This window comes from Cydia pomonella, chromosome 24 (genome assembly GCF_033807575.1).
Source record: "Cydia pomonella isolate Wapato2018A chromosome 24, ilCydPomo1, whole genome shotgun sequence".
Classification (NCBI taxonomy): Eukaryota; Metazoa; Arthropoda; class Insecta; order Lepidoptera; family Tortricidae; genus Cydia; species Cydia pomonella.
In genome coordinates, this window is record NC_084726.1 from 5421916 (window position 1) to 5435185 (window position 13270).

The window sequence follows — 13270 nt, forward strand, 5'->3', positions numbered from 1 at the left end:
ACTTAGCCCCGAGAGGGCTTCAACCTCTTGCAAAATGTCGGCTAGCACGAAAATGTCGCTGACACCTGACACTTCACACTACTGTAGAGTATTATCGTACATAGATTTGTACGTACTGAGCTTGCCATGAAAAATATGGTCTATAAGCGCCTAGCTTCTCAAAGATTGCTTAGAAATATTCTCCATCATCCCATCGAGACCCTAGTTTGATGATAATAGGACTAGGATCTAATCTCACACCAGTCCATTGTGATTTTAATAACAGGTTATGTATTGGATCTGGATTGGTTATGGATCTGATCTGTCATTGTCAAAAGTTTAATTTTTTTAATCAAAAACGTCACTTTATATACTGACAGATCAGGGTGCTTAGCCGAGATGCCGATCGTAGCGAACGATATCATTCTTCTATATTAGTGCGACAGAGACAATTGCAATTCGTTCGCAACGGAGCGTAAACGATTGGAATCTTGGCTACGCACCCAGATCCATAATATTGACAAATCCAAATCGAATTTGTAACCTGTTATTGAAATCTGAATACGCCTGTAAAATAAGAATGAAGGTGAATTTAGAACCTCCTTCAAAATGTTGGAGTTAAAAATAAAGAAGCACGAATTTCGTTCGGAGGGCTGCAACCCCTTGTAAAGTGCAGGCTGGCACGAAATGTCGCCGACACCGGACACTTGGCTGTGTCGTAGAAAATTAATGAACCGGTACGGACACTAAGTATATAAAAATATGTACGAGAGAAGAAGATACGTACTCGAATATGATGATTGATGATCAACCATACGTTTAATCTGTATCTCACTAATAGTGACGATCGGTCTGGCCTAGTGGGTAGTGACCCTGCCTATGAAGCCGATGGTCCCGGGTTCAAATCCTGGTAAGGGCATTTATTCGTGTGATGAGCATGGATATTTGTTCCTAAATCATGGGTGTTTTCAATGTATTTAAGTATTTATAAATATTTATATATTATATATATCGTTGTTTAAGTATCCTCAATACAAGCATTATTGAGCTTACCGTGGGACTTAGTAAATAGTTTATATGACTCTTACATAATGAAAGGCATTAAAATAAAAGTTTTTAATGAACACGAGTGTTTTAATGCCTCATAATGTACACTTGTACAGTGCTTCATCTCACATATTATAAGAATATAAGCTGTCTATGATGTGTTCAGGAACAGCATGTTGCAGCCACCATTGCGGCGTTCATCATACTGTTTACAATTGACATTTAATTTCGACTAAAGGGGTCCACTGATTACCAGTTCGCCGCACGATATCATCCTGTCACAGTTATTCGCAAAAGCTGACAATCACGAATAACTGACAGGCCGATATCGTCCGGTGAACTGGTAATCAGTGGGCCCAGGATGTTATGTTGTATATGTGTGTAGATAAATATATGTATATACAGAACAGTGTGAAATGGTATACACCATTTATGCAAGAAATCGTGTTAGACGTGATAGTTTAGACGATTCGACATTATGATAATCAGTGACACCTAAAAAGTTTGTGTTTAAGTTTTAGCTCACTTTAATAAAGCGTACCTTTAGTTTAAACTGTTATGTACAAATCCAAGTTTATGTATATTCCAAACTTTCAATCATAAACATCGATATCAGTTTTCATAATAATAGAACTCTGAAATCCTAAACATAAACTTAATGTATTCTAAGCGATATAAATGTAAACCTTCATCAGTATGTGTATCACAGATACCGACATTTAAATCAATATACGTCTATATCCGAAGCTACAAAATAATACTGCGGTCCCAGGCCTGTATTCAACCACAACAAATATAATTCAAGTTCAATACCTACTTTATTACCAACGCGACGCACGATCTCAGCAGTTCCAAGATTGTAATAAGTTTTTGCCAAAAAATTCTTTTTTGGTACAAGCTTTTGTCTTTGATTGTAATTTTTTTCCACAGGCAACTAATACTCATCGAGACAATTCTAAAAACCCCAAACACAATTAGGTTGCTATCATCAGATCAGCTTGATGGTACCATAATATTGCATTGGCCCCCGACTTACATATGTATGCAAATGTTCAGCTTCATTGGAAACCGGGAAGTGGGTCAAATTAAACTTGCAAGATTTGTCCCATACATACTAACAGGGTAATAAAAACGAAAGGATACATCCTCTAACACACAGACAGATTTTTGCGGATTCCGATTGGTAATGCTTCTGTTATTTAGGTACATCAACTTTTTATTGTCTTTTGCAAGAATTTCCCTTAATCATTATTAGTTCAACTTTTGTTAGTTATAACAAGGTCAAAATGGAACAAGATCCTTATATATGCCAAGTACGTCAAATTTTTACCAAAAAAATTGGGTGACCCAGTAGACAAACCCTTATTTTCATACAAAAGTGTGGAATAGCTTTGTCCTCTGGGTCACAGTTCTTAAACAAGTTATAAAATATTAAATCATGATAAAAATATTGCATTACTTAGCTTGTTTATCTGTTTTTATTAAATAAGAAAAAATAATGACATAAAATCCGAAGACTTTTTTTAAATCACTAAGTCAAAGTAGGTCAAATATTGGTGAAGTAGGAAAAAACAAAGTTGATTCAGCCATTTTTACACGGATACTGTATCACTCGTGTCATTGCGAGAAAATAGTTGAATGATTCCCTTTCCTTTTTACCTTTTCATTGCGGACAGGACGCTTATCTGCTTCTCTTGTCAGTTTCAAATACAATCGCAATTCACCAACACACATCCGAGAATAGCCCCACGGTTTACTTAGACATTCCCCTCACGCTCCTAGCGCGGGGGTTTCCATCAAATTCATAATTTTAGTATGTCAGTAGTCATGTTTTATTCATACATGAGGTCTGTATGTTGGGTGTCACTAAAATATTTCCTGACTTGTGAACGCGATGTGATGGTTTCGTGTATGTTTACAGAGTTATGAATTTTAATTTTGTTTTAGGAATATAATCTTACCGGAAATTCTAAGGTGTGTGGAGTGTACTATTAAATTTTAATTTATTTATCGTACGGTCACGTCTGATAAAAGTGACAAAAAATGTACACACGACTTTATGGCCCATATATTAAGGTAGTGTATACATATTTTTGGCACTTCAAATTTTTTTCTTCAAAAAGACGACGTATTCGCGTAAAATTATGATTTAAATTTACCTCCGACGTTTCGAGGACAGCGTTGTCCCCGTGGCCTCGGAGAAAAAAAATATTAATTTAATTAATTAATTTAAATTCATAAACAAAAACTTGTAAAAAACAAAAGGCTAATGAGTACAAATCGTGACAATATAAATCAGTGTTATGGGTATTCGGAAATATATTATTTACCGAGGAATCCCAGCAGATGTGTAATTAAATTGATTTTTTAAATGGAATTACAGAGGCAATTACATATTAAAGAATTTGGGATTGACAATAATGGTAATCATGATGAAATGTTTATCTATTTTGTAATATTGACATTCAATTTTATGAATTCCTTACTTTTAAAATGTGGTCTAAAACCAGAAGCGAAAAGTAGAGTGTAAACACTTAATTTATATTTCGCTGAAATAAAATACTACGCAATACTTTTAAAAATGCAAAGTGTGTATTTTCCTTTACTAAGTAGTAGAATTATTGACGGAGTTAACATTATTTATTCGATAAAATAACATCTAAATTAAATTGTAAGTTTCATTACTGGACCCACACTAACATAGCAAGTAAAAAAAAAAATTGATTGCGGTATTAACTTCCTGACACCAACGCACCTAAAAAATACATTTTCCATTGCATATCCTGATGTTTAACTTTATAACGACAAACACGACGTTTTGCTGTTTGCGTATTGTTCTGAATAAATAACAACTGTCTAACTCCCGCTGACCAGAGTTAGCTCTCTAATAGTGAACAAGTTTACCTACGCAACATATTAGTTGTGTGCAAATGTTACCCGGGGTTGCAATAACTATTTATAACTACTTCATCGGTAATAATCGAGCGAAGACAAAAAAATTGAAATAAAAAGGATTTTCATTACACACAACCAAATGTAATTAATGTAATTTTAATCTTTTATTGCAACAAAAATAAGTTTTTCGCAATCGCTGACTGTGCTTTTCTTACCACAGGCAATTAATACTCGTCGAGACAATTCTAAAAACCCCTAAGACAACCAGGTTGCGTTGTTTCATCATAGAGTTCGAATGGCCACCTCCTGTCTCCATCATCAGATCAGCTCGATGGTACCATAATATTGCACGGTTACCCGACTTAAATTATCAGCTGAATCAAATCTTCAATAATTTGACCTACACTAACAAACTAATAGGGAAAGTTAAATGAAAGCTTATAAAAAATGATAGGGAACCTAGGATCGATAGATTCGTAACAGGTAAGCTGAGTGATATTACATTTTCTAGAATTTTTTGTACCTTTGCAAGTCACAAAGCTTGTCCGTTCTCCATGTCATAGCGTACCTGGCTCGCTTAGTGTTTTATATTGGTACACCATGAATTAAATAATGTAGGTACCTAAAGTATAACGAATATATTTCCTTACACAGCTGATATATATCTGTTAAAGTGGTGTAAAATGAGAATTATTGAAAGTTCTATCCACTATCTCCGTCTTATCGGGCCAATATCTACAAGACTCCCTCTCAACTCAACAATCAACAAAGTTCTTTGCCAAATAGTATTTTTTTTATTAAAAACGCTATCCTATGACCATGATTACTGATAAAAGCGTCCTATTGCTAATACTAGTACACTGAAAGAAATGTTTGCATAACTGTAACAAAATTTTGGTTACTGTTTACACAAAAATTGGGACTTGCGAACAATGTGTTATATGTTACAAAACCGTGTTTGGCTATCAGTGTTCAGGTACTGCAGGGTATACACTACAAAATAAGTTTGTAAATTTATGCAAAGTTTATTTTCTTATAACCGTAGTTTAGTTATTTAGTAAAGTTACAAAACCAGTTCGGCTATCTATTTTTTTCAGTGTATAGTCTGCAACGCTCCAAAAGTATTTGCCATCCTGGAATTCTTTTCCATATAGAGATACCTATATCTGTTCGCGATCTACGCCTGATACGTTGCTTTTGATGCTGACTGTACCATCGTCCACACTGTTAGACATTTCCAATCCTAATTGCAAAGATATAAGGTCCATTGTCAGTAGATTCTCAGTTAAGTGTTTATTGGCTATGTACAAAGTTGGTGATGGGGATAATAAAAGAAGCCAACGCACGATGCGGTGAAAATATGAACTTTCGTGGGATGACACTTTCATACTATTTATCAGCTGCCAAATGCTAAAGTAAGCAATATGTCCGAAACCCACTAGGGCGGCGCCACAGTCATGAATGGAGCGTGTAGGTAGTTATACTGTTAGTACAGAGATACTGTAAATCTGAAATCTGGCGCCGACGGGCCGAGGCATTTGCCAAATGTTTGATTAACGGCTGAAGAAAAACAGACGCCGTGGGATTCTTCGGTGCATTAACGATATATTTAGTAGTGCTGTGAGTTATGTATGCCCTTAAACTTTAAAAGGAAATAAATATATGTTGTTTTTAATTTAGGCGTATTTCAATGAACATTTGAATGTCAAAAAGCACCTTTTCTAATTCTATACCACGATCCTTAGAAAATACTGGCGCAAGAACTCTGTAACGCGAAGTTGTCCTTTATTTAATATTTACATGTTTTAATCAAGGGCAAATGCTATATGAAATAATTCACTCGTAAACTACACTACATTTGCGAGGGGAGACTCTTTGAGTGGAGTGGATTGGGGGGGCAGCAACACCTTAAAAGATCAAAGTTGGCTCGATAGAAAAATATCACGAAAACATGTCTATATTTCATTTATTTTCAATTGTATATCGTTACGAGATGAAGATAACCTCTTCATCATCATAGTGAAATAAAGTTTTAATAAATAATTATTATTTTAAGTACTTTTGAATTATGTCACTTAATTGCAGAGCTCTTTAAAAAGATAAAAGTCCCCTTCAGCCCTTACATTCGTTTTAGCGTAATATATAAACCGCAACATCGCTTGACACTAGTCAGGTCCAGACTTAACGGTTACTTAAAAAATAACGTCACCGTTTAAGGCTGCTCGACCGGACGTTAAATTTGACGGTTCCGTAATAAAACGGCGGCTTCAAACGACTTGTGATACGTTTGTGAAGCTCGTATAACTTGCCTGGTCGAAGTAGGACTTTACTGTGTAATGGCTCCTCTACACGATGGGCTATCGTAATGGCCCACTACGACGGGGCAGCGTAGAGAGAGGGTAGTGGTGTCGGATGGCTTGTGGCGCGGCGGGATGGCGATGGGATGGCCACAGTGTCGGTTTATCGTCCGCACATCAAAGGTAGTGGGCCATCGATGGTGCGTACACATCTACACGTGGGTTAAGTTGTTTTTTTTTGCGCAAGTACCTAATTAAATGCCCAATCGAAATAAAAAAATGTGGAAGTTTAAATTTATTTTTATTATTGAAATGAACTCGACACGACTCGCAATTCGTCTCGCATATAACAATAAAAAAACATTTCGTATATGCCTCTCATTTCTCGAACGATATTAGGTTAATATTATTAGTATGTTGTCATGGAAACCCATACGATTCGACAATTTGTGAACTTATAGATAATATATTAGTCCTTGAAAATTAAATAATTTTATTGACAATAACAATATACATAATGGATATATACAGATGATTACTATAACTAGCAAATATATACATATTAATACCTTTGGAGAAAGTAATATATTAGTAATATATTAATACCTTTGGAGAAAGGCGCCCCAGGGCAGTTTGACACTCATTTTATTTGTGGCATTGTTTTATATAATTATCTAACGTTCAACAAATAAATAGCTCTGAATCACGAAGTCGTGAAAGTATGAATTATCACTTTATATCCAAGAATTTCAAGATCCAATCAAATCGCCAAAAGTGAAATTGCAAAAAGTTGGCAAATGCTTAAAAAATAAAATATTTCATACCTAAAAGACAAGGCTATTATAAATATCACGAATCATACCATACAAAGTTACATCGAGCAAGAAACGCGCTCAAGCTAATATCAAATTCACTCAACTATCAAGTACTTTATTCCAGCGACATTAAAAAGGACTTTATTGCAGGTTATTAACGTTCAAATTGCAACGGTTAACGGTTTTCGAGGGAATAAAAGTTATTTACTTTCGGCCCACTATTCGCAGTGGGAATCCTGTCAGTGGTGCCAGAGACACGATGTGAATAGACACCGGATGTTTAAAATTCATTGCCCGAGACTTGTACCTTTATTCACTAGGGACACAGCATTGGTTATTTTGACAACATGGACGGTATATTCAAATTTTAAAGTCCCCCGTCCATCACTTGATATATGTCTAGTAGGTAATAGTAAATCTATTTTTGAAGGACTCGACCACCATTGAGGTATCAAAGTGAGAATGAATTAATTAATAAATGAAAGGTACCTATTGTGTTTGTGCGCTAGCACGTTCTAAAACAATGCTACATGTTTGTGTGAAAACCGTAACAAGTAGATTTAGATCACACCATTAATGCCAATACATTTTTGTACATGACTGCAGGATAAACTTAGGAGGACAATGATGGTGGTTTTAGGTAATGCGATTGTTCTGTAACTTCATATTTAAAATTAAAACTATAGGATAAGTTTTGAGCAAAGCTTTCAATACCTATTGTACGCAATCATCATTTACAAAAATACATGTTTAGTTTGTAGATATGCTTAGTTTTTAAAAACGCGTGCATGCGCTACTAAGTAATTCAAAACTCCTCGCGCATTATAGAACTTTTTATTCCGTATTGAAATCAAATAGGAACTTCATTTGGTTTTACTTTATTGCACACTCTAAAGAGTTTACATAAGCAATTGTGTAGGTACTGTAAAGTGATATATGTCTTTTGTTTGTTTCGATACTAAAAGGCTTTGGCAGTAGTTTCTTACGTAATGTAAGGGATTCAAAAGTTTGTAAAATATTTATTCTACTTCCGTAACTTTGGTAGTTTTAAATATAAAACTACGTTGAGTACGGATGTAAGTGTCGAGTTAAATGGGTTTTTGAGTGTTGTTGTTTATTTTACGTGAACATTTAGAGTGTTCTGTGTGATCTGTGATCTTTTGAGAACATTATATTGCAAGTGGATGTTATGTTATTCCAATTATTTCTTTTATAGCCACTGTAGAGGGAGTACATAGTATAATGACACTGCAAATGATGCTTTATTTTTTATTTTTTTTTATTTTATATAAGATTTTACATTGAATTAAGAAAAGTGCCGCGAAACTATATCGGGTTTGTATCGACACTTCATTCGTGGATACATTTTACATTAAAAAAAAAATGTAATACATAGGGTAAATATGAATTATATATAACAAATGAGATTAGTTAAGTACAAGAAATACATCGGCGGGTATAATTAAATAGCTCCCACTCAAGTAGGTACACACAGCTTAATAGTAGCAGGTCAAAAAAAATACATAAATATACACTCCTTTTTTGAAGAAATCCACACTGAAACCCTCTAGGAAACTTTGTTGTAACTGCTATAAACTAATTATGAATATTTCCATTGTTACAGCCCGAAAGATTGAACGTGTTCAAAAACGACCAAGACAGTTGGGACTACACATGTGAGTTTTTTTTTTTTACATTACACTACATTATTATATAGTTCGTTATTGCGACAAGTTGTTTCTACCGTGACGTAATGGAATATTATTTTATGAAAATAAATAAATATAAACATACAGCCTAAAATATACTTAGATGTACATTCTATAATATTTTTTTAGATTAAGGTCGGTGAGATCAATTGAATTTACTATAATAATACGCACTTCTTGTATTTTTAGAGCTGGAGGCCCTTATAACATGAGTGAAGTCTATTTCATGGCGAAAGTCTGCCAAAAATACAAGCTCTTGACTCACTTCTTATATATTTAGAGTAGTTGTGTTGCCCTGACTGAACTTATAACTATTATTTACATCTTTTTGATATATGTAGTGGCGGCGCATAAAGCACAACTTCACTTTTTAGTTGAAATACACCAGTTTTCAAGAATCTAATTTAATATATATTCTTCCAATTACCTTGAATTGATTGACACAACTTTTCGCAAGAACAATAAGGCTAAACATAACCATTTTCGGCTCTTATTTGAGTTTTGGGCTCATCTAGTCTTCAAGGAGTTCGTAGTGATAACCCGCAAAACCTAATGTTAAATAAAATAAAACTTTGAGGGTCGGTAAGTGGTATGTTTATCCTATAAAATAATATAAGTCTAATTTTAGAAATGAGTACGGAAAATGACTTTTGTATTTTAAATGTTTAAAATTCATTCTCAATACGAAACTAATATGTAGCTTCAGATGCATGGCAATTAAGTTTAATGATACTTTACATGTTCTACTTTACATGTTCTACTTTACATTACCATATTACTATCACAATGTTTAACACTTATTTTACTTTACATTGGCGTAACTTCTGAAACATTAATTTATTTATTGTATAGTTTTTGACATGGTCAAACCTCTTCTATACAATTAACAATAAAATATGTTTTTAGCTCTATTATAAAATTAGTCACGTATTTCATGTATAAGTTATTTATTGGTGTGTCGAAAACTCGTTGTTTCTCTGTTACCACAAAATGTTTGAAACTCAACGAGAGAGCTCAACGAGGGCGGGAGGGGATGTTAGGGTCGGCAACGCGCATGTAACTTCTCCGGAGTTGCAGGCGTACATAGGCTACGAAGACTGCTTACCATCAGGCGGGCCGTATGCTTGTTTGCCACCGACATAGTATATAAAAAAAACCATGCTAAATATACATACTTTAATTTGTGACATATTGGACAATAGGCATGTAATTCTAAACGCAACATATTTTTTCCATTACGTCACAAGATGTTTTTAATTATTACGTATGTTGGTACATAAGGAGTTTACAGCTCCTGTCTTAGAATAATTATGTATAATATGAATTGCTCGCATCATTAGAAACTTGGTCGTCGCGTAAAATTTCACAATTTTTTTTCCATTGCGTCACAAGATGTTTTTAATTATTGCTTATGTAGGTGCATAAAGATTTTACGGCTCCTGTCTCAGAGTAATTATAATATAATTTGCTTGCATCATTAGAAATTTGGTCGTCGCGTAACATTTCACCTACATCTTTTCCATTACGCTGTAAGATTATAAATATTACGAACGTACTTTGGGAGTTTACGACTCCCGTTAGAGTAATAATAATATAATTGCTTATATCAGCGGCAATTTGCCCTCGCAAGTTTGCACACAAAAAACTTCCGGCCTAGACGCGAGGCTTTCCCGACAAAGGCACGGCTTTTTGTAAGCACTTGGAATATTTTCGTTCCTTTTTGGAATTTTAATTTAACTGTTACTTACCAGTGGGGCTCGTTTGAAACGACATTTTAATTTTTTTGTGTAACTTTATAGTTAAAAAGTACGGCAGTTTTTTATGATGCTTTAAACGTGTTGATATTTTTATCTTTAAAAAAAATGGGACAGTAAAATTGATGTTTTTGACTGTTAAGTTAGGTACGTTTTTGCAGAACAAGTTTACTAAAAGACATAATTCAGTGTTCAACCCCAAATAATATTACCAAACTCTTGTAAAATGGGGTTTTTAAATAGTTACTACTATATTAAAAAAAAAATTCAAGAAGTTGACATTACAAGAGAAGCAGTACAAAGATAAGTGGGACTAAGTGGGACTCTCCGAGAAATATCGAAAAAAAAATGATTTTGTAATTGTAAATTGTAAATGATATTGTATGTATTATATATGTATGACTAACTATCGAATTAAATACAAAGACGAATTAAGTACCATTGATAACATTGGAATATTTATTTAAATGTATCACGGTAAATTCAATCATGTTGAGAATGTCATAATCATTTATTTATAATATTGTAAATATTACATGTCAAGTTATTAAGGCATTTTTCAGTTGCAATATAACATAAAAATAATTAAAATATTACATTATTCTCTTCCATCCCTCACGATTAGATATATTAAATTGCCACGTGTGATTAGATTTGATTATTTTATTTTATGATTAAAAATACAATTCAAAGCCTGAGCCAAAATTACAAGAATTTACATAACAGTCCTCTTCGACCACGAACTACCAACATGCAAACATTTAGAAAGGGAAATCATAAAGTAATAATATTTTTTGCGGAATCTAGACTCTACGAGGGTTGCTACTTATATATCCGGAAACAAAAAAACAAACAAACGTACATGGCTGAAAATGGTTTTATTGTTTTTCAAAGTATTCCCCTTGATGATCTATGCACTTTTGCATTCGTGTGAACCAATTTTTGAAGCACTTCTGCCACTCCGCCTGAGGTACCTCCATAACGTGTTGTTTGAATGTGTCGACAGCATCTTGAGCGGTCGAAAATCGTTGACCGCGTAATTTATTTTTTATATTGGGAAATAAATAAAAATCATTGGGTGCCAAGTCAGGGCTGTATGGCGGATGACCCGTTAATTCCACATTTTGACCTTCCAAAAATAGAGTTGTTTCGCGTGACGTATGACAGCTGGCATTGTCATGATGAGGAATGATTCTTCGTCGCTGGTTAGTTTTACGAATTTGTTCAAATACTTCCGGTAAGCAAATGGTCGTGTACCAATCCGAATTAACCGTTTTACGGTTTTCTAGTGGCACTGTAGCTACATGGCCATTAATACCGAAGAAGCAGGCCACCATTTGTTTCAATGTACTTTTTGCACGAGTAACTTTCGTAGGGTTCGGCTCATTTTGAAACACCCATACCGTTGATTGTTGCTTCGTTTCGGGATCGAATGCATAGATCCAGGATTCGTCACCTGTATAGATGTTATAAACGGTCTTTGAGTCACCACGGTTATATTTTTTTAACATTTTATTGCACCATTCGACGCGAGCATCTTTATGCTCCTTAGTTAAGTTTTCGGTATCCAACGCGAACAATTTTTTTTTACAGCTAAATGATCATGTAATATGCTATTAATGCTAGTCATAGAAATACCCAGAGTCGCTTCTATCTCGCGGTACGTAACATGTCGGTCGTCCATTATAAGTTTTCGCACAGCCTCAATATTTTGTGGTACAACGACCGATTTCGGGCGACCTGCCTTAACTTCGTCCGTAAGCATACCACGTCCACGATTGAACTCACTAAACCAGTGATACACAGTAGTTTTAGATTGAGCTTCATCACCAAAAGTTGAAGTTAGTTGATCTATGCACTGTTGTTGCGTTAAACCACGCCGAAAATCATAATAAATCATAGCACGTATATTTTCACGAGTGAGTTCCATTCTTGCAGCGAGATGACATTTAAAACCCGTCAAAAACAGAACACTAGCATTAATAAGAAAGAAAAAATATACCGGCCAGTACTTAAAAAAGTTCAAATTTTACCATGGAGATACTATTTAAGAAGATTGTAATCCCGGTTTCCGGATACATAAATAGCAGCTCTCGTCACACCTTTTACAAGAAACAGTATTGCCGACTTCGTGAAATGAAATACTCTATGGGTTTAAAATATATTCAATAAACCTACTACTACTACTTATATACTACTTGTATACTTATATGATAATATTAAGAGCGATTACAGTGGCATTTAAGCCTTAGGAGGCTTTGTCCTCTGTCACTATTTTTGGAATATATAGCCTTTGAGTTAATAAATAAAAAAATAAAAATAGCATAAAGGGCCTCTTGACGGGTGCTTCAATCTTATTTTATTTTTAGATGTCATGAACCGTACTCATAAATAACAGCAACTTTGAGTCACCTCAAATTACCTGTCATTTACAATATGTCATTACAATTTTCTTCCAATTTTCTAAATAAGATAATTATATCCAGCTTAAAATAACGTCAACTTAAAAAATACTCGTAATTCCAACTTACCTTTCATCCTACGGTCGCGGAAATTGCAAATCTCGAGATTGCCTCCTGTCTTTGAGGAGTTAATGGCGGTCTGAATACGCATAACGAGGTTTGCGGGACTAGGCCGGCAATTTGAGTTGCCTGCGCGTTATTTGATGACGCTTGTTAGGAATAAAAATGTTGGGAAACTTTTTAAAGATGGCGATTTAAGAGTTTCGGCGGGATGTCTATTTTTATTGTTTATTCTTGGCATTATTTTTTTAG

The 13270-nt window shown here is 34.4% G+C and overlaps 1 protein-coding gene across 3 annotated transcripts in view; it reads left to right on the top strand.

Moving 5' to 3' along the window:
* LOC133530999 (heterogeneous nuclear ribonucleoprotein L) overlaps window positions 1–13270 on the top strand; it is a 695759-nt gene that overhangs the window by 602348 nt on the left and 80141 nt on the right. For all 3 annotated transcript variants that reach the window (XR_009801425.1, XR_009801426.1, XM_061869074.1), the window contains exon 5: window positions 8658–8709. Coding sequence is in view for 1 of the 3 variants with exons in the window: in XM_061869074.1 (XP_061725058.1) it covers window positions 8658–8709 (52 nt within the window). In the remaining 2 variants the exon portion in view is untranslated. The remainder of the gene's footprint in view (window positions 1–8657; window positions 8710–13270) is intronic.